Genomic DNA, 21593 nt, shown 5'->3' with positions numbered 1-21593 from the left:
CAAAGAAAGCTTTCTTCCACCACGTTATACCTGTTCAGTCTCCAAGGCACTGGGAGTGGTGTGGCCATCTGTTAACTGATTTTTTTTCCAACTGTCAACTATATTTCTTTTCTGGTTACTTTTTAGGTCACCTTTATGAATCATGTGCATCATTTATCCTGTTGATAAAGTTATTAAAATTGCTTAAAGAAGCAATATATTTTAGAATTCTGAAACTAATGTTTTGTGTGAATGCTACAATCATTTTTTAAAAGATCTGTTTGTTTGTTTGGGTTTTTTTCCTGCCTTTACATTATGTTCATAGACCAGACCTATTTGTTTTGATGAGCCCTGCTCCGTGAAGGAACAAGATTTATTTTGGAAATGCTAGTTAGAATGTCCTTGAGCTTTAAAAAGATGAACAGTTCTCTCTTCCTATCTCAGCTACTGAGCACTAGTTATAGGTGTGCAGTCTCTTTCCAACCTCTCCCCCTCATCCCTGGAAGCCCCCTGATCCACAGAATGTGGAGTCAGGAATAACCATGATATATGGAAGAGCTTACGGAGAGGATTGTGCTCTTGTCTCGCTGAGAGGACGAATGTCAGAAAAGGTTGGGAGAGAAGTGGCAAGGGGCTTTGGTAAATTGGGTATTTGAGCTCTTTTTGGAAGACATCACAGATAAATGAAAGTTCCTTACTCTTAAGTTATCTTACTGTGTCTTCATGTTGACACATACAAATACATAGATTCTGATCAGACTTGGGGTCTCTACCTCGTCTCCACTACATGCTAGTTACATGGTACTGGGTACATTATTTAACGTCACTCAGCTTTCTAATCTATAAAAATCCATATAATCTCTACCTTCCTGCTATTGCTCTAAATTTTGTTCTAAATTAACTAATTTGTGAAAGCACCTAGCACAGTATTCAACCATATATTAATAGATGTTATTATTTTTCTTCCTCCTTTTTATATTGTGAGAAGCCTCCATGACTTCTTCATGGCCCTTTAAGAATACTTTTTGAGCAAAACAGGAGAAGAAAGTAATATTAAAATACCATACAAAATCTAACTGCATTGGCTAAAAAATAATCACACCATTTTAAGGAAAGAAATTTAGCTTCATCATACTCTAAGGGTCTTAAAACCTGGCTTGAGGTGTATGATTTAATTAGTAATACAACATAAAGTGGATTTTTCTGACCTCAGCAAGAAGAGAATCCAGTTCCTTTTTATTCTTTAATAATAACCCTTATGGGATAATATAAATTGACTTTTATAGGGCACACATGAGAAAAATCACATACGTATTTAGATGCATGATGAAAGAGAGTATTAACAGTTTGGTCAAATGAATTCTATGTAGATTTTGCAATATATTTTGCCTTAAGTCTATACATTTGTCTGTTTCTGTTGCTTATAACAGAATACCTGAAACTGGGTAATGTAGAAAGAAATGACATTTATTTCTTACACTTCAGAGACTGATAAGTCCAAAGACTGGGGAACACATCTGGTGAGGGCCTTGTTGGTGGGTGGTGACTCTTCACAGCTATGCAGAATGAGGGTGTCACATGGCAAGAATGTGCTGAGCAAGAGTGGGGTAAGCTTCTCACTTGCTCTCTTTTTACAGCCGTCAGAACTACGCCCATGACCACCCATTAAACCATCAGTGGATTGATCCTTCACAAGGGTACAGTCCTCACAATCCAAATCACACATCCAACTCTCAAAAGCCCCACCTTTCAATTAACATAATTGGATTTCCCACCCTCTTAACTCTAGTACAGTGGGGATTGAGTTTCAGTGAGTTTGGGGGAGACATTCAATTCACAGCAGTTTACTGACTTTTAACTTAGCACTCAATTAAATTGAAGGCATTTTTTTTCTTTGTCACACAAATCCATATTTAGATAACTAGCAGCGATCATGAGATCATGATACTGCACCAAGCTAGCAAGTGTCATTACTTTCTACACTTCAGAAAAATATTTGTCTAAGATTCTTTTCTGTTTATAATACTCTGCCCACCTTCTCTTCTTCCTGAACTCACCATTAAGGATTAATTCTTGCATGTACTCTGAATTTTGAAGAAATATCCAGATTTTTTTTTAACCACATATGTTTTGGTTTCTGGATATTTCACACTAATGAAAACCCCCTGTGCATTTGTAGTAAATAAATCTTGGAATTGCTAATTGTTTCAGATTAACTCCATAGATCTTTAGCAGCTGTCTTTGTGGCATTTTCAGCCCACGAATTCAGTCTGCTTATTTCTGGGACTTTAATCACAAACCGTACACAGGGACATAAAGGTCGGACTCCCTCATGGGTAGGATAGAAGCATCTGTGCACCCACGGCCTCGTGAGGGGCAGGTCATTGTTCCTCTCCTCTCTCCTTGTGTTAGTCTTCTCGTGCTGCCACAACAAAATACCACAGACTGGGTGGCTTAAACAACAGAAATTAATTTTCTCACAGTTCTGGAGGCTGGAAAGTTCAAGATCAAGGTGCCGACAGAGCTGAGTTCTAGTGAGTCCCTCGCTCTTTGGCTTGCAGACAGCCACCTTCTCACTGTGTCCTCTCATGGCCTTTCCCCTGTGCCCACACCCCGAGAGAGAGACCTCTCTGGTATCTCTTCCTCTTTTTATAAGGACACCAGTCCTATCAAATTAGGGACCCACACTATGACTTCATTTAACCTTGATTACATCACTAAAGATCCTATCTGCAAATGCAGGGCATAGGACTTCAACATAAGAATTTGGGGAGACACAAATGAGTCTGTAGCTCACCTTAAGGACTTTGCCAGATAGCTCACATTCAGCCCTTCTCCCCTTCTCCCCACGAGCTCCGTGCCCAGGGACATGGATCTCCGTGGCCTCTCTCTGTGGACTCCCAGGTCCACTGGCCTCTGATGGGGTTTGACCAGTGAAGTATACTGGCAAGAAATGGGAGTGTGGGAAGAGGAGATTGGGGTCTCTGTATGTGCTCACCTGGCCCCATCCCTGCAGAGCCAGTATCTGTTGGCATGTCCCCTGACCAACTCCTCTTTGTCCCCACAGATCCAATGACCCCTATTCCCATGTCTCTTCAGGCCTGGAAGTGGTTACTAACGCTACCCTGTCCTTGGAGTTTCCCTTCACCGTGCTCAGTTGTAAAATGATTTCCTCAAATTATCTGTTTAATACAAGACGTCCCCTCTGGAAGGGACATTTTTAGGGCAGCATCAACCTACTATCCTGTGAACCCAGGGCTCTTTTGACCTCTACTAGCTCTTTTTTTGCCCCAGAGAAGACCATTGTAAGGGTTAATGGCTCAGGCTTTGGCTCCAGTCAGATTTTAAGGTCTGGCTCTGGCATTAGTGAGCATTTCTGAGATCTAGTTTGCTCATCTGTAAAATGATGATAATATGGACATGGATTGTGCAGAAAAATGTGTGCACAATGCTTCACACATAGCAAGTTTCTAGAATGTTCTGTCGATTTTAGTGCACAGTGGACCCTGTATGGGTAAAACTCTTGATCATAACGTAAAAAAGTATCTCTTAAGAGTTGGCCCTCTGTTTTCCCTTTTAATACAGTAATTAGTTTGTTTCTGTTTATAAAAATAATACATGGTCATGGACAGTTGCTATAAAAAAAAAAGGAATAAAATTCTTTCCTAATCTTACCAAACAAGATATCTTCTGTTACACTATCACTTTACGTCACTTTACACGTGTAACTTAACACACATACATTTTTTTTTAAACTGAGACCATACTGTATCATTTTGTGTGCTACATCATTTTGTGTGCTACATCATTTTGTAACTGCATCATGAATACAAAAGTACTTTCTGGGTGTTTTCTTATTCCATATTCTTTAAAATAAAGTTACTTTTTAAAGGTCTTTTAGTGGATTTTTATACATAGGCATCTAGTCATAATTTTGCATAGATCTATTGATGTGATTGTACCATCTGTGAGTTTCTACTGCTTTGTGGTTTGTAATCTATCATCTGTTATGCTGCCGTTGAAACCAGGAAGGTTTCTGCTCAATCTCGTGTGTTCTGTTGACCTGCCAGGTGAGGCCCGGCGTGACTGTGCCTTTTGCCCACGACATAGCTCTTCCGTGTCTGATAGAGAGGAAAAACGTGTGGACGATGAATTGGAACATGCTTCCTTCTCTGGCTATGTTGTTCTGTCCCTGGGGTCCAAATTTGAGTCAATCACCAGAGTTTCTCAGTCTGACCACATAATTCCTGCTGCAGATTGACAAAGCATTGAACGAGGGTCTTAATTGAGGATGGCTTGGTGATTTTTGCATCCTTCTCTATGTTTCATGAATATTTTGATGAGAAACTGAGAGATGGTAAACTAGGCCCAGCTGTCTAGCAGCAATAGCAACCATAAATTCATCCCCCTCTCTCTTTATGAATTTTTCCTGTTCCTGTGTAATCATATTGCATTTTTTCCAAGTTGAAGGACAGAAAGAAATCTATATTCAGGTCAATCAAATCAAGTCATAAATATTCTGTTCCTTGAGGATTCAAGGTCAGAGAGAGTTTATCATGGATGCTCCAGATTTTTTGTTGTCTCTTTTTGTTTGGCTTTTTTTCCCGGAAATTCCAGGACAGCATCCCAAATACTTTTCCCTCCACCTGTGCTTAGAAAGTTAGGGCCTAAAAGAAAGAAAGCGGCTCAGATATAACCAGCTAGGGTTCTTACTTTCTAATTAAAACATAATGGGTTTAGCCTAGATTTCTTCCAACGTGACTTTTAGTTTTAAAATGGTAAAATTTCTTCGGGATTCAGCTGTAAATATTTCCAGAATTACTTTTCACTTTGGCTTGTTTGTCTGTTTTCTCCTGAAGACCTCACCTTATGGAACCAAATGGTCATTTTACTTCATACGTGTGTGTTCTGCTTTGCTCCTATTTCTTCACTATTTAGGACCTTATGGAAGTCTTTTAGTATCTTGCTCTTTGCTACCAAATTTTGTCATAAAGAATGTGACTCCATCTTCTAGCCTTGTAAGAAAAAGTTAATGGATCTGGTTGAAAAGGTATCTATGGTCAAATATGTTTGGAACTTACATTAGACTATAGCATGTTCTTAGAATTTTGCGATGAGCTTTTGTAATGAAGAAGCTTATTTAATTTTTTTTAACTCAGTGCTTCCCAAACATATGTGATCTTGAAATCCTTCTGTGTAAGGTAGCATCCATTAACATCCCTCAGTAATTAGTGTCCACACCTGGCATGGGGGAGGTGGTTCTAGAAGGAAGCTCACGGAGAGTACTTGCTTCTGCAGCTCAGTGACAGCGTGACTCAGCATGGATGCTTAATCTTCCCACACCTCATTCCTCAGATGTAAAATGAAGGTGCATAATAATAGCTGGATATGAAGGTTTAAAACAATATGATACGACTGTGGTGATTACACTCTGGGCTCTGGCTATCTGGGTTTACATTTTGGCCCTGCCACTTACTGTTATGTGACCTTAGGAACATGACTTAACTTCTGAACCTAACTTCCTCATCTGCATGATAGGGACAAAAATTGTGTCAACTTCACAGGGCTGTTAAATAATTCAATCTGATTCATATGCAGCATTTAGAATTGTGCCCAGTCCATAAATATCAGCCATTATTATCATCATTATTGGTGATATCCAATATGAAGCTCTCGTTGCTTCTATGACTGTTTTAATTTATAAAAGCAATTGCTCTTACCCCCCAAAAGTCCAGCATGTCATAGTAGCATCCTCGTTGATTTTGATCTTCTCTCCAGCTAGAGTCTGTGATGCTTGTCTTTGCATGCCATCCATCAGCTCTGTCTGTTTGTGAACAGGGGCGGAGAGGCCTCGGCTCTGTGTTTGTCTGGGCATCGGGAAACGGCGGAAGGAGCAAAGACCACTGCTCCTGTGACGGCTACACCAACAGCATCTACACCATCTCCATCAGCAGCACAGCAGAAAGTGGAAAGAAGCCCTGGTACCTGGAGGAGTGTTCGTCCACGCTGGCCACAACCTACAGCAGCGGTGAATCCTACGATAAAAAAATAGTATGTGACGTTTACATGTCTGTCACTATCTATTTAACATTCATTTTGAAATACAAAGGGTAAACCATAAATATATGTGCACAAGTAATATATGGAAATAGAATATCAGATTAGCTGATGGTACTTCACACAGGTAGTTGTAAATGTTACTTTTCTGTCACCAATTCATTGAAAATGCTTGTCTGGATCATTACATTTCAGCATTTAACGTGGTCTTAGACATGATTAAGCTTTAGTGTTATTGAGGACAAATCACTGGTCTGTGCTCACATTGTGAATTAGTGGCAGACAAGAGACGGTAACCAAAGTCTGACTCTATAGGTCCAGTGATTTTTATCACTCTTTTAACCCTAGCTTCAGTGGTTTGGTTTTCAAGTACAGTTAATTCAGTGTGAAAAATAGAAGTTTAAGGAAATTCAGAATTCTATTTAGTCTATACTTATTTAACATGAACCACAAAAGGTGCTTTTCAAATTTGCTGGATCAAAATTTGCTGGATCACAAGCACAGAGGAAGTTTGGAATCCTCTGTTTACCATGTCCTGCTCTCCAAGCAAACAGTCAAATGATTATGAGTTAAGGTTGCAGGCCCAGCCTGCATGAGTTTCTTTCATTCTTGAGCTATTTGCTAGCTGGGTATCTTTGGACAAATCACTTAATCTTTCTGTCTCAACTTCCTTAAGGGAACATTTAATAGAATGTAGTTCATGGAGTTAATATAAAGATAGGAAAAGCATTTAGCACAGTGCTTGACCCATTGGTGCTGAAGAAAGCTCTGAGTTTTGGGGTACCCAGCACTGTGCTACTGATAATAAATTTCAAACACCTTTGCGCTTTGCTCTTTTCCTGATCGTGGTTTTGTAAACTGTCTCAGGATTTGTCTTTCTAAAGTGGAGCTGACCCGCTGAACCTGACACTTTTTAGCACTTAAACAAGACCTTGCTTTCAGATCTTACAGGTTCACGCAAGTCAGGCCTCTCTGCTGGTGCTACTTTTGTACAGCAGTGGAAAAACTACAGGGAGTGAACTAAAACCACCTACTTCGTGCAGTTCTTAATCCACATCCATTTGATTCCTCTTGACACTTAGTTATATGATTTTTATGTTTATCAACTACTTTTTCCTACCTTCTTTAGTTACATTTTGTAGATTCATTTCAGTAAAAATTGCCTATCCATATACATGTCCTCCCCTTTCCCTAATTCCTCCACAATGACTGGACTTAAAAATACGCACGAGTCCGTAATTCTATAACACAAAGTAAAATATAAAAGGAGAAAATGCAGAGATGAGCAAGTTTTGAAGTTTCTGGCTTTCTTAATTGGAAAGTGACACCCCCATGAGATTTTGCCTTTATTTTAGAAATGTTTTAATCTAGAAATATCCCTTTTGCTTTTAAATAGGAAGACCTTGTGCCCCCTAGCTCATGGTCAATGTCCAGTGGAACTGAATGATATTCATTAGTTCTGCATCATGAAATTCCTGATGAAAACTCTGCAATAAGAGTTCTTTTCTTGTACCTTTGGAGTCTGAAGGCATCTTGAGGCTAACTCACCACTGCTTCAAAGTAATTACTCCCATCTAGTCAGTCCTGTTATTCCCTGTGGGGCGACCACTTGTGGGAGGCTATTGTTAAGTTCCATAAATGCATTCTCTGTGAGAAGCTTATAGTCTAATAAGCAAAATATCAAAGAAGGAAGGTTGCCCAGGTCCCCGATGGGAGAATACAGGGTGGACAGAGAGAACTCTGAATCAGTACTGTGAGACTTACTCCCTGGACTTCCCCCTCCTGAGCCCTTGTGTGATAGCTGCTATGTTTATTATTCTCCCATAGACAAATTGATCCATTCTGTGGTCAGGAAGAAAGCTTGAGAGGGAAAAAACACCATGACTTAATGTTAATATCCTTTACCTGGGGTCATATACTTTCCTTTGCCTTATTTGCTGCTTCTGATATCAAACCTTTACTGACCTACTCTGAGTATTTAACTTTTACGTGTTTCTCCCATTTTTATAGCAGCAATTTATTAATAATTTTTCTCTATCTAGTTCTTAGATTATTTTATTTTGCCTGAATCCCCAAATTACCCCCACTTGGAGAGGAAATTTGGGAGCTGTTTGAAATTATATTCTCTAGCTTCAGACAGACAGCTCAGTGGCTAAGCGACCCTCGCAGAGTCTCGGTTTCCTCACCTGTAAAATGGAGATGATACCAGCACCAACCTCAGAGATCTCCACGAAGGTAATCAGATACCAAGTGTAACAGACTTCACAGAAACAGCTCAATAAGGAAAGAGTTCCACTGTTACCTAAGCCAGTGTAGCTTTCTGCATCCTGGGTGGTTAGGCTCCTTATGTTTCCAGCTGTTGTTAACAGAGGTGCCTGTTGCACCTCCATTTTTTCTATAAAATACTGCAGTCTGTTCCACCCACCCCATAAAGAAAGGTCCTTTGACCGTGAACATGTTAACAGTTTGAACATAAGTGGAGTTGGCAGCAACATCAGCCCTTTATGGTCTGGCCAACCTCTTTTCCTTCTAGATGTCAGAATGACAAATAATCCTGGTTTGCTCCTGGGACCTTTCCTTCACCAGGCTTTGAACCCAGACGCCATGGTTCCTCAGTGATGCCCGCATCTTGTGAATAGCATCTGTGATTGAGTGTTACAGGAATGGCAGTGTCCCCCTTCCCTGAGCCATTCATTTCCTTTTCTCATGTGCAGCCTCTCTAGAAGAGGACACATTCTTCATTTGTAGAACACTTTTGTGGTTTGAACCAAGGAATCAGTGAGGATTTGAGGACAGAGAAAAGATCACCTCTCTATTCCTAGGAAAGCACTTTTGTTAAATAAATTTTACTAAGTGGACAAATTCCTCTTCATGATATGCAAGCTGGAAAACCTTGCCCTGGCTTTTGAAACATAGCGGGGGGGTCTCTGTCCCTTGGTTTCCTGCCATTACTGTCATCTCAGTTGTAGACCTTGGTTTTGCATTTATGCTTTAGTAGATTTGGATTAGTGATGGCTTTATATTTTATTACAGCAAAGGAAGCATCCAAAGTATCAATTACAACAATAAGAAGCTCTTTTATAAGCTAAATAGAAATCATTTGAAATGCCTATTTAAAATGTTATTAAAATGCGTATAATTTAAAATGTTATTTTAAAGCCATGTTATGAACTAATGTTTTAATTGACACGGTTATATACATGTCACAAATATCACATTTTTTGCCCTTCTCATATGTGCCTGGCACTACACTATGCATGTAAAATGCACCGACTCATTGTGTCCTTAAAACCCTATGCAGGAGGATCACTGTGCCTGCTTTACAGATGAGAAAACTGAAGCTTAAAAGGTTAAAAAAGCACAGCTAGCAAGTGGTGGAGGCTGGATTCCAATCAAAGTCAGAATCCCGCCCCCCCGCAAGCCCATCCTGTAACCAATGTGCTCTCATGCCTGATACTTTTCAGGGACATCCAGTATGGAACTGTATGAGAGAATGACACTTTTCTTACCTGTTTTGTATTCTTTTCACAGTGATAGAAAAGCATTTAGAATATTTAAATGTCCACTGTTGTCCAGTTACTTTATATTTCTTACCTTCACTCCTTTTCATAATTGCTCATATAGTTGGACTTCTCACAAAAAACAGAAGCTGAGGTGCTAGTTGCTATGGCGTGCTATTAGCACAGAGCTCCCAGGGTTAGGCCTTTTGTACGATGTTCAAACCAGGGCTCTCTGATGTGCAAGATGCCCTCCATTAGGAACACTCTTCCATCAAATATCACTTCACTGAGATCTCTTCTCAAATCTCACCTCTGAGAGGATTTCCTTATCGCCTTTCCCAGTATAGGGGCACACCCTCCACTCTCTACTCCTTTATCCTGTTCAGTTTTCTTTCTAGTGCTTTCATAGTTACTGAACATGATAGTATATGTTTTCATGCTGGAACGGAAACTACTTGAAGATGAAGACTTTGCTTTGTTCCTTTCCAGAGCCTGAGCTCAATAGGTATTCCTGCATAAATGACTGTGAGACATTTGGAAGGATGGGGGCTCCACAAGCCACAGGAAGACAGGGAGGTGCTCTGTTTCTTTCAAAGCAGTAGGTTGGTGGAAGACAGATGGTATTTGACAGGCTATTTAGCATAGACAGTGGCCAGCAGAAATCCTGCTCCATGATAAAGCCGTATGTATAACCTTTCTTCATGTCAAAGACCATTAAAGATTTCACCTACAATCCCCTCACTACCTCCCGAAATTTCTCCCAAGTTCTGTTTTAAAGATAAAGCTCCCTCTCTCCCCAGTCACTCCGATCATTATATTATCTCTTTCTTTGGGGACTTGTTCAGACTTTGAATTGTTTTTCCTAGTAATCTGTCTTTGTGATTGGGATATGGGCTCCATCATATTCGTCTTGGCAGAGGTTCTGTGAGCCAGGACTTTTTTGCAGAATATGTGCTCTGCTTATGTCATTTTATTTTTTTGCATTCGAAACAAACTTGCTGCCTGAGGTATCTTCAGGATGGGCCTGAATGACCAGTTCCATGTGGAGAGAGTGTTTTATTGCTTTTGATGCTTCTAAGCAGCTACATGCTTACCCTTTTGCAGAAACATCCTGCTCTTCATCCTCCACCCTCCCACACCACAAAATGCATTTTTTAAATGCAGTCACTGTTTGCTCTGGCTTCCTATCATCTCTCCGTTTCTCCTTTTGATAGAGAAAATGTCCTTATTTTTCATGAGTAAAAGACTAGCAAATCCAGATGTGTTTAGTTTGTTGGAAAGTTTGATACGTATTCTCTTGAGAATGTTCCAAAACGAAAAGGAATCTTTGTTCCTGAAAAGTTCTGACTGTACTTGTGGCCTCCGGGAGAATTGCCGTACCCACTTGTGGACAAGGGCTGGACCTCAAGGCCAGTTTTGTGTCATTGCTGTTGGTGGTCTGGCACTGTTGCTTTGCTCTCATGGATGACTGCACTGTAACTCAGCTTTTTCTTTTGCTGCTATTTTGGGACTTAATACCTTCACCACTTACCAACCCTTTAGTAGCTACCTGTTCTTAGGCAAGTTACTTAGCCTCTCTCTGAGCCTCCAATTCCTTAGCTAATAAATGATGCACTATCTTGCAGAGTACCTGGGGGTATATATGGGATTGTATACACGTGCACACACACAATGTACACACCACATTGCCTGCTCATGCAAGTTGCTCATGGAGGCAGTTTTAGGAGAAGCAGTGAGGTTAGTGGTAGCCACAGTAGCTGTGAGAATTACAGCTGTGCTTAACCCCTGGACTGTATGTATACGTATATACACGTACTTTTTGTAGGTTGATTGTAAGCTTCTGTGAGTTTTGTTTGGAGAGCCAAAAAAGAAGTGACCTTGAAGAGTTAAAGTGCAGAACAAAATGTGTGTAAAGGAGTTTGATTTTAGCAATTCAGTTTAGCAAATAAACATTGCACCTCTGTTGGTACATAAAACTGGGCTGAACATTATGGAGATACAAAATGATACAAGATAAGATCCTTCTTTAGTGATAGCAGCCTCACATTTGTAAGCAAAACTTTAGGTTTGCACTTAACATTTACAGATTCTCCTAGTAACAGGAATGGGATTTTGTATGAACTTGTCAGTCGTGATTGAATTTTACACCAGTCTTTGTGATTTCTCTGAACACAAAAAGCATTCATTGGTCCTCAGTTCTTTTTTATTTTACTGTGCCTAATAAATCAGCTTCTTCTATTTTATTTATTGACACATTTAAGATTTAGTTTCTGCCTTTGTCTCCCATCGCTGTGTCTGAGACAGCTTTCTTGGCACAATTCTAATCAAAATCAAAATCAACAGCAGAAACAAATTCAACCTAACAGACAGAACCATTTCATGTTTTAAAAATATCTGTTCAGTTGCTCTTTTAACAGATATGAGACAATATGGCACCTTCAAAATAAAACAGATAACAAGATGTCAGGGAGAGAAAAACTCTTAACTGTGTGGTTGCTATAAAGGCTTGCTGTTTATGGCCACAGTCAGTCTGAACTGAGATTCCCCGGAGAATTACCTCAACAGGCTAAAATCAAAGGTCCAATCAGTTCAAATAATGAAATGTGAAATATTAGGAAATAAGAGCTTAGCATGAGAGCAGGTGATGGTTCTTCTCAGAAGAGCCTGACTAGACCTGAGGGATACTTATCCCACTCCCCAAAGAAAGATGACATTCCTAACATTGTGCAATCCAAAAAACCATCTGCTACTGATCCTGAAAGAGTCTGCAAATCTAATTTGCTGATCAGGACAGCTTTGCTCTGTCTTAGGTCCTGCTGTCCTGTCCAGTTTATTTCACTCTGATGGACACACATGATATTTCTTGAGCAATCTGAGAAGTTCTTTGGAGAAAATTTCTGTTTCTGGTTTGGGTAGTAAATGGAGGGAATTTAAAGCATGCAAGATGTGCCACCAGAATTGAGACCACATTCTGAGACATTCTTTAAAATGGAGTCTAAAGTTAAAGTGCTTTATTGTCTCGGCTTCGCCTAGAGACTCTCTGGACTCCTTGCCCCATGTTGTGGGCCGACTGTTGAATGCATCGTTCCTTTAAATTACACTGTCAGGTCCTGTATGCCTGCATGGTGATTAATGGGATTACCCCATGTGGTTCCAGTTTTTGGAACATCATGTTTCTTCAAGATCGCATGCTTCTTGGTGGTCTTTGCCTTTTCTTTCTAAAGATAGGCATAAAAATTCTCTGATACTGTGGCTTCTCTTAATGATGAAAACCCTGCCTTAGATCTTTCTGGTAATTTACACCTAAATATCTTTACCACTGACAGTAACTTCCTCTTTAAATGACCCAGCTGGAATTTCCACTTAAAGGAGAATGAAAGGGTTGTGAGAATGTTTTTCTTTTCTCCCCATGCTTTTTAACCTTCCCCCTTTCCATCACCTTCCTGCTCCACCCTCTTTTCACCTCTGCTCACTTCTCTCAAGTTTCATTTAGTTAAAATGGTTGAAAAAACAGCACAACGATGATTCAGAATCTCACAAGCTTGCCTGTCTTAATTATATTTAATGCTTCATCAGTATTTATGAAAGGACTGAGTAGCTTTTTATTTAAATGTATATTATATGTGAATATACCTGGTGACTCTATGTGGATTGGGCATATTCCTTTTGCAATCCCAACATCATAAAATTTTGATTGTTTGCATTCGAGGTTGGCTGGACGTGGTTATTTATTATACTCAAAAATGCTACACACACTTGGTGTGTTTATTCTGGATTTGTTTCTGTGCATTGAAAGTGTCTGGTGCAGCTGAAGAATAAGCAAGGAGAGCCAAGTGGGAAAACATTGTGAAAAATCTTGAGTCCAGGCACAAGTCATTGAAAAAAAATAGAGCTAGGACAAAGGAATGTGACCATGGGGTGAGGTAAAATAGGAAGAATGCAGGCAAGGCCATCTCTCAAGAACAGCATATTTGGAGACCTGGAAACAAGCTGCTTCGAGCATGTTGATGCATTGACTTAGAGACCAGTGTTTTGTAAAATAAGGCTGGAATTCACGCATAAAGTCGAATGACGTAGAAAAACCTTTTTAATGATCCAGCAATCACACCTCTGGCTATATCTCTCTAAGAATTAAAAACAGGATCTCAAAGAGATTTTTGCACGTGCATGTGCATTTGCAGCATTTTTCACAATAGCCAAGATACGGAAGCAATCCAAGTGTCCACAGACAGGTGAATGGATAAAGAAAATGTAGCACAATGAATGTTATTTAACCTTAAAAAGGAAGGAAATCCTCTCATATGCTACAATATGGATGAATCTTGAGGACGTTATGCTAAGTGAAATAATTCAATCCCCAAAAGACAAATAGTGTGCCATTTCACTTATGTGAGGTACCTGGAGTAATGAAACACATAGAGACAGAAAGTAGAAGGGTGGTTGCCAGGGACTAAGGGGAGAGAGAATGAGGAGTTGTTATTCATGGGTACAGAGTTCCAATCATACAAGATGAAAAAGGTCTAGAGACATGGTACAGCAATATACACGTAGTTAACAATACTGTACTGTACACGTAAAAATTGTCTCTGGGATAAATTTAAGTTATCTGTTTTTAACACAATAAAAAAATACCTCTTTACCATCAAGAATGTCAAGAAAGCTTCCAAACATCATGCGAGTGTCAGTGGAGCCAGTGCACGGTTTCACCATATCTGTGTGGTTCTGTATATTTTTGTTTATTCTCCCACTTTGTTTGTCTCAGTGCCCAGACCTATCCGGTACAAATAACCTGGTAGCATTAGGGATGTCAAAAGGAACAAAAAGCCATAAGAACTGGTGGTCTCATACAGGTAATAAAAGAGTCCACTCAGAAATCTTCAAGTAGCATAGAAGAAACTTCTAAGGCAGGGTCCATCTCTGGGGAGTCTTGAAGCACTTTCTTCCCATGGAGATCAAAGTTCTTTCCAAACCAAATTCAGCTGCTCAGCACGCTCCTCTTGATGGAAGCCCCATAGAACACAGGGCTTTGTTTTCAGCTGTCTCTTTCCCCCTTTACCTTTCTGCTGACCTTTCACATCAGTTTTCTTATCTGTGATATGTGGTAATACACTTGTCTTGATGCCAAAGGAAGATTTACCAGTATCTTCTAAATGAGCCTTGTGCCATCTCAACAGGGGTAATACTAGCCTGAAGGAAGCAAGAATGGATTCTTGTCTGGGAGGGAGGATTTAAAAAATCTTAAGGATACTACTATGGTTTTTAAAATCTTATTCCATAGTATTTAGTTTCTCTTGTTAAGGAAAATTTAAATTTAATTTTTTTCCTTAGTGAGGCAATAATAAAACAAAGGTTGATAACACATTGCCTTTGCTGGATGGTAATGTTATTCAGCCACAGCTGAAGTGAACTGGATTTTAGCCAAGAGGATAAAAATGATCTAGTTCTCACATTTTGATTAAAAAATAAAAATGGAGAAATAGCTAATCTCCTTCTATAATATACAAGCGCATGCTCAGGACTGTAATTGCACATCAAGGACACTGTGTTCAACCTTGTTTTTTGTACCGTGTTAAATCTTTGAGGAAGTCTTGGTTCATTCATGCAACAGTTCTATGGATTCTAGAAACAGGTCTACAACCAAAGCTTCCTTCTATGGCAGAGCGCCCTTTTGGCTTGAAATCTGCAGCTCTCCCAAGGTAACAGTTCTGGGAGGGCAGGGACTTGGTATTTTTATTCCTCGTGCTACCAGTGCCGTGCGTAGCATGCTTATTTACAAGGGTTAGGGCAGTCAAAGCATGAGGCAAGCGATGTGTCTGTAGTGCATAATCTGCAGAGGTATTTGCAGAACCTTTACGTTGAGCCACAGGCTCCCTGTGGTCCTAACCCTGGTTTTAACAGAAGTGGAGTCTGATTTCCAATCACTTCCCTTTTCAAAGCTGATTTACACAGGCAATTTTCTGAAAGTGATATGGTCACAGGAGTGCAGGAACAAGGAGTTTAAAACAATTATTTCAACACCCCCTCCCATTCCACTTCTATGAGTAACTTTCTTTCTACTTGCGTGGGACTCATATTGACCCCAGAGACCTAACTTTTTCACTCTGTCTCCTAGATCACTACGGATCTGAGGCAGCGGTGCACGGACAACCACACGGGGACGTCAGCCTCAGCCCCCATGGCTGCGGGCATCATCGCGCTGGCCCTGGAAGCCAAGTAAGCCTTGATCTCTATATGTCTTCACTGATGACAACCCCTGATCTCAAGGAAAACTTACCCCTTCCTTGGCATATAGTCCCTAGCATAACAATCTAGAATATAATCGTCCCAATCCCACCTTTATAACTTCAAAGATTTGGGCTTTCCAAAAAAAGTCCTCTATATTAAGAAAAAGATCGGTTTTTTGCTATTTTTATGCTTAAAAAAATCAAACCGTGTAATGATTTTTGAATGGAGTCATAGTACAAGCATGTCCATTGGCAACAACACTCTTACTTTGTTGATGTTTTTATTCTAGTCTGGGAATGTTCTTGTGAGAGGTTAGGGCTTTCCTCTTCTGGTCCCTTTCTTTGCAGCACAGTGAAGCAGCTCAGACTCCATGACAGTAGCAGTGTCACAGGCTGACTTTGGAGGACAGAATATGTCAAGGTCATATGACAGGAGCCCTTGGACCAAACGCACTTATCTCAAATCCTGTTCAATATAGTCAAATTCAGTGTCTAAAAGATCACTTTGAAAGACCCCCTTAGCCTGTTTGTAATAGGTCCCATCTCTTCTTTCTCTAGGAACTAATAGGTTTATTTGTCTTAACTTTTTGAGAACCTAGTACAGATCTAAACTCTCTTGTCCTTAATTTCAAAATCCAAAGTGCCTGAAAACTGGAAGTTCTTTTGCAAATTTAACACCCAAATTAATTTGATGACAATGCTTGCCCTGAACTGACTAGAGGCTATTTAAGGTCTTTTTTTTTTTTATGCCATTTGTTGTGAAAATGCCTACATTTCATTGCAGAAATATTCATGTATTTGATTATGAGGTACTGGCTTAGACCCTGCTGGAGGTTTTGTGTAATATATGTGTGGAAACCATCTCTTAAAAGAATTTTGAATTCCAAACACATCTGATATAAGGATTTTAGAAATGGGATTGAGGACCTATTCTCTGAGACCCTCCCTGCAGCAGGATCATAAGAAAAGGAACTGAAGGAATGACATAAAGTGTTTTTCTAAAAATGGACTTGCACCCCTGCTTTGTGGGGATGGAAAGACTTGTTCACCTAGTTGGACCTGAAGCAGAGCAATAGCAGGTTGCAGGGAAGGAATACAAGGGTACTTCAAAAAGCTTGTGAAAAAATAGAATTAAAAGATAATATGAGCGGTCTTCAAATAGTTCATTCTATTTTTGCACAAACATTTTGAAGTATCCTGTATGAAGCTTTCCATGACCTTTTTGAAGACCCTCACATTCAAGGATAATGAAGAGGCTCAAGTGTTACAGGAATCATGGTGCCTGTTTATTCTCAATACTCAGGAGCCCATGTTAGGACAGGTGGGTTTTAATACAATGTGGATACAGGAAGTTGCTAAGTCACGTAAAGCCTTGGACTGAAACTGGGAGACGGCACAGGCTCTGGACTTGCTGCATCCATACCTTTGGGTAGCCAGATATCCAAGCCTCCATGAACATTTGGATTTCTTTCTTTTTGACAAGGTTAAACCTCAACATATTTTGTCATTTATGGTATTAAAAGTTTGGGCATAGCAAGGAACTAGCACTTATCCTATTAAATTCTCACTTTAAAATTTTTCATTGGAGTGTTCTGGCAATAGAATTCTCATTGAAATGTCTGTGTTTTTAATTTGGTGAACTCTAGATAGGATTTTTGAAAAGCATATTGTTTTCATTCTGAAATTCTAGGTTATTTCTCTGCAGTATTTTCCTGTACAGAAGATATTGAAGGGGAAAAAAAAAATCAGAGGTTCCTCCACCACCCCACTCCCCTCAAAAAGGCTGTAATCTCAAACTGAAACTTGGCAGTCTAACACTGTGACTGTCATTACACACACTTAGGTGATGCTCAGCTCTTTGTGATATTACTGTAACACTATTATTTTCAACAACTGTTCTTTTAACTAATATTTATGCCGAAATGCAAGAATCCTTACTTTATGTCTCAAAGAGCCCACTCAGTGAGATAAGGTAATGTTGGGGCTGGGTGACACACTGAAAGACTGCATTTTTTTCAGATTTACTTTGGCCAGAATTGTGATGGATTGAAAGAAGTTTCTAAGATACAGGTTACCTGGAAAATCCACTGTATTTTAAAATTTTAGCATTCCAGTTTAATCATGGAGCCAAAATAGATAGTAAATAATCTGATAAGATGAGAAAGAATAAACCTTTCCTTCTAACTCTGTTGGTTTGTCCTACAGGCCAATCTTTGCCTGTAAGCGAAGCTGAAAATTACAGGAAAGAGATCTGAGTAATAAAAGAGTGGGTTCAGGCATTGATGTTAAACTAGCATCAATAAGCAGTGGGCTTCCAGCTGGAGTGAAAAGTATGTAAAATTAAGAAATTATAGAGAGGAGCTCAAATAACAGTGCACCAAGACTGTGATTGTTCCAGAGCTGAGCCTAACCCTTGCAATTGTCCATCACCCGTTTTCCCAGCCCCGACTCTTACGATCTCATCTTACACTATTACTTCTCAGCAACACTTGAAGCTTGGCATTTTGAGATTCAGCCTTTACTATCACAAGTTGAAGAGGCAGATCTATGAGATAACTAACTCCCTTGTAAGAGGAGAGGAGAGAACACTGCAGCTAGGCAGAATTACGACTCAGGGCACTGCCCTGCTCTCCAGATATGCACGGCTGCTCACATATTGGTTTGCTGAGGAACTAGATGGGCCAAGCCTTCTGCCAGTCCCTTTTGAACTGCTGTCCCAGCTATCTCTGCACTACAAGGAGAAATGTGCTTTCTCTGCCTACCACTAGATTACAGTATCTAGTCAGTCACAGGAACGTCAGGGGAAACTTACATCCTAAGTCTCCCCCCAGCTTGCCTCCGCGGACTTCCCCAGGTGCTTACCTGCATCAGGAGAGTTGCCTGGATCAGTAGGATTGGCTCTTTCTATGGATTTACTTCTATCATAGACTTCTCTGCTATTCTAAAATCTTCTCAGGAAACCAAGGAAAAAGAAAACACATACAAAATGCAGAAACAGATAAGTTTAAAAGTGTCCAGATCTCTTATCTGAACTTAAGAAAGTTCAATCATGAATTAACTTTGCTGCGACAGCTCATAGGACTCCCAGGCCATCCTTTTCTTACAGAGTATAAAAGAACCTGTGTTGCAGCAATCCTCTGTAGTACATCCCAGATACTTAAGTGAAAGTACGCTGCTCCCAGGACTGGAAGGATTCTCAGCTCCTCTGAAAATCTGCTTCCTTTACCTTTTTTCCCTGAGTTTGAGCCTCTTCCATTTGGGTTGTGTTAATCTCTACAACCACCTCAAATCATGAATTTGGCTTCTCTGGTAAATTAGGCAGTTTCCTTTTCTGTTCCCAAAGATGCTCCTAAAAATCTTAAAAGAGGAGAGAAAATTGTTTCCATGTTGGGGTATCCTCAGCAAATATTTATTGATTCAGAAGATTTATGATATTTCAGTATTTTGGAATTGTTGGTAACTTTCTGGTTTTTCCGCTGAGTGAGTAGGGAGCATGTAATCAGTGATTACGAGGGAACTAATTACCATTTGGGCCTTTGCTAGTTAAAATGATATTTTTTTATGGATAATGCACGTTCATGGGGTACAAAACTGACTGTCACCGCCTGTGCCCAAGATGTGATGATCAGATCAATACTGTCAGCATGCCCATTCCCATAGATTGCTGTAATTCCCCCTGTCCCTCACTCACCCTCTCCCCAAACTTCCTCCACCCTCAGCTTCCTCCACCCCCAGCAACCCTAGGTATGTCCTTTTCAATAGTCTTTTTATATAGCGTAACTCATTCAAATCAAGTGAGTGTCCTGGAAAGCAGATTTCTTAAATAAAGCAAGTAGAAAAAGATAACTGTACTAATTTTGGTTAGCAACCTAGGAGAACACCAAGTCACATTTATAAGGTGCTTTGCATCCAGATCCACATGTAGATACCAATCTAGAACTAGATTTGTAAGGTGCTTTTGCATGTAGATATGTTACTAGTATTCTAGACCTGGGGAAAAGAGGAAAAATAAAAGAGCTTACTAGCAAATGATGTTTTATATGAAATGGTTTTAAAAATAAAGTGGAAATAACTGATATTCATAAAAGTACAGAGTGCTTAAAATAAGATAGGTTTTACTGAAAGTTTTCCTGATCCGAGTCTGCCATTATTAGCAAGGAAAAGTATTTTAATGCAGCATTTTATATGTTAAAATGTCAACACTAACTCAGGAAATTCAAAATTTAAGTTCACCAAAAAAACCTTTAGGCCTTGAATTGCAAAGAGTCTTTCATTGAAAAGTTGAAAAATATATGTTCAGCAATCAAGAAATGTTACTCTATAAGGTAAATGATAAATAAAAGGGACCAAGTCAGGTAGAAACTTCTGATGTTATTTATGACTTAGAAAAAGAGTATTAATATAAAGAATCTTCTACAAGTCCTGGGTTTAAGTCACCCAAAAATCTTTTCCCTCAAATATTATATCTCAGTGAACATGGGAATACCTTACTATGAAAAAACTCAATGTATCTGGAAAATCTAGATTTTATGAGAAGACAGGATGAGAGATGTGAATTTTTAATTCTCTATAATCACCTCATATGTCAAAAGTGTGATGTATTGGATCCCCATACTGGCCAGCTGCAAAAAAAAAAAAAATGTGATGTAGTGTGAAAAAATCCAATTCAACTTTAAAAAAAATAGAAAAGAAAAGAAACAAACTGAGGCTGCAGCTGTTCTATACTAGAAACATACCTGGTGCCTATTAAACATTAGCTGCCTCTAGGATGCTAAATATACCCATGTGTATGCCCACATTCATACATTTCTAGTAGATTCATCTACTTTTTCCATATTACCTATCTGTTCCCTCTTATTACAATTATCCTACTACCACTGGTTTATTAAACTATTCTTATAGATACATATAGAACATACAATACACAGAATATAATTTTAGATCATTTAAGACAATATTTACTATTTTACTACAGATACTTTCATATGTAATATTTTTCAAACAAGGCATAAGGTTTGTATCTTATAATCTTTATTGATGTATATATTACAAATATATTGAACACAAGAAAAAAATTAAGCATCATTCTAGGCACTGTAAAATATATCATTTACCTTCAGGGGATCTTATAATCTCACTAGCGAAGCAAACGTGCACTAACATATATGCACAAATTATGTAAAGAAACCAGTGGAATAGTTTTGGGGGAAAGATTGTAGAGACTGTAGAGGGTGCAGGACATGGACAAAATAGAAATGGCTAGTTTTGATGATTCAAATGAGAATGCTGGTTCCATAGAGCTTTTATATCCTCTATGACACCTAAGCATAATGTTTTGAACAAGGTCAGTTCTCAATAAATATTAAATTAATTCATCTTGTCCAACCTTACGTTTTGTAGAGTGGAATTGAGTGCTAAAGAAGTTAACAGAATTGCTTAATTTTATATTTATGGATTAGTCACTTGTAATCCACACACTGCCTCAACTTCTCTCTTACCCCAGTGACTTATTCACTAGAACTGGACTCCACCTGGCTAAATAAAGACATGAAGTTATTTCTTCTCTACCTTTTATCTTTAGTGGAAGGGATCATGGGCAACATGGAAAGGTCTGAGTGTGAAAAGTTTCAAAAGTGTTGAGCCAAAGGATGATTCACACCATGTGCTGTTTATTTCAGGAAACCATCCTGAAAATTCTTTTCTCAAGAAATTAAACTTACCATCTGCATTTCCTGTAAACCTAAAAAGTCTACTTATATAAATTTTATGCAGTTCTGATTGATTAGCCACTGTCTTGACTTCAGTCTGTCTCACCTGTGTATATTTCCAATAT

The 21593-nt window shown here is 39.2% G+C and overlaps 1 protein-coding gene across 1 annotated transcript in view; it reads left to right on the top strand.

Annotated features, from left to right (window-relative positions):
• Positions 1-21593, top strand: part of PCSK5 (proprotein convertase subtilisin/kexin type 5) — a 399384-nt gene that overhangs the window by 164850 nt on the left and 212941 nt on the right. Inside the window, exons 8-9 of the mRNA XM_063080405.1 lie at positions 5818-6030; positions 15649-15749. Coding sequence (XP_062936475.1) covers positions 5818-6030; positions 15649-15749 — 314 coding nt within the window. The remainder of the gene's footprint in view (positions 1-5817; positions 6031-15648; positions 15750-21593) is intronic.

This window comes from Cynocephalus volans, chromosome 16, assembly GCF_027409185.1.
Source record: "Cynocephalus volans isolate mCynVol1 chromosome 16, mCynVol1.pri, whole genome shotgun sequence".
In the NCBI taxonomy this organism is placed as follows: domain Eukaryota; kingdom Metazoa; phylum Chordata; class Mammalia; order Dermoptera; family Cynocephalidae; genus Cynocephalus; species Cynocephalus volans.
The sequence above is the reverse complement of the archived record's forward strand: the minus strand, read 5'-3'. Positions and strand labels throughout refer to the sequence as shown.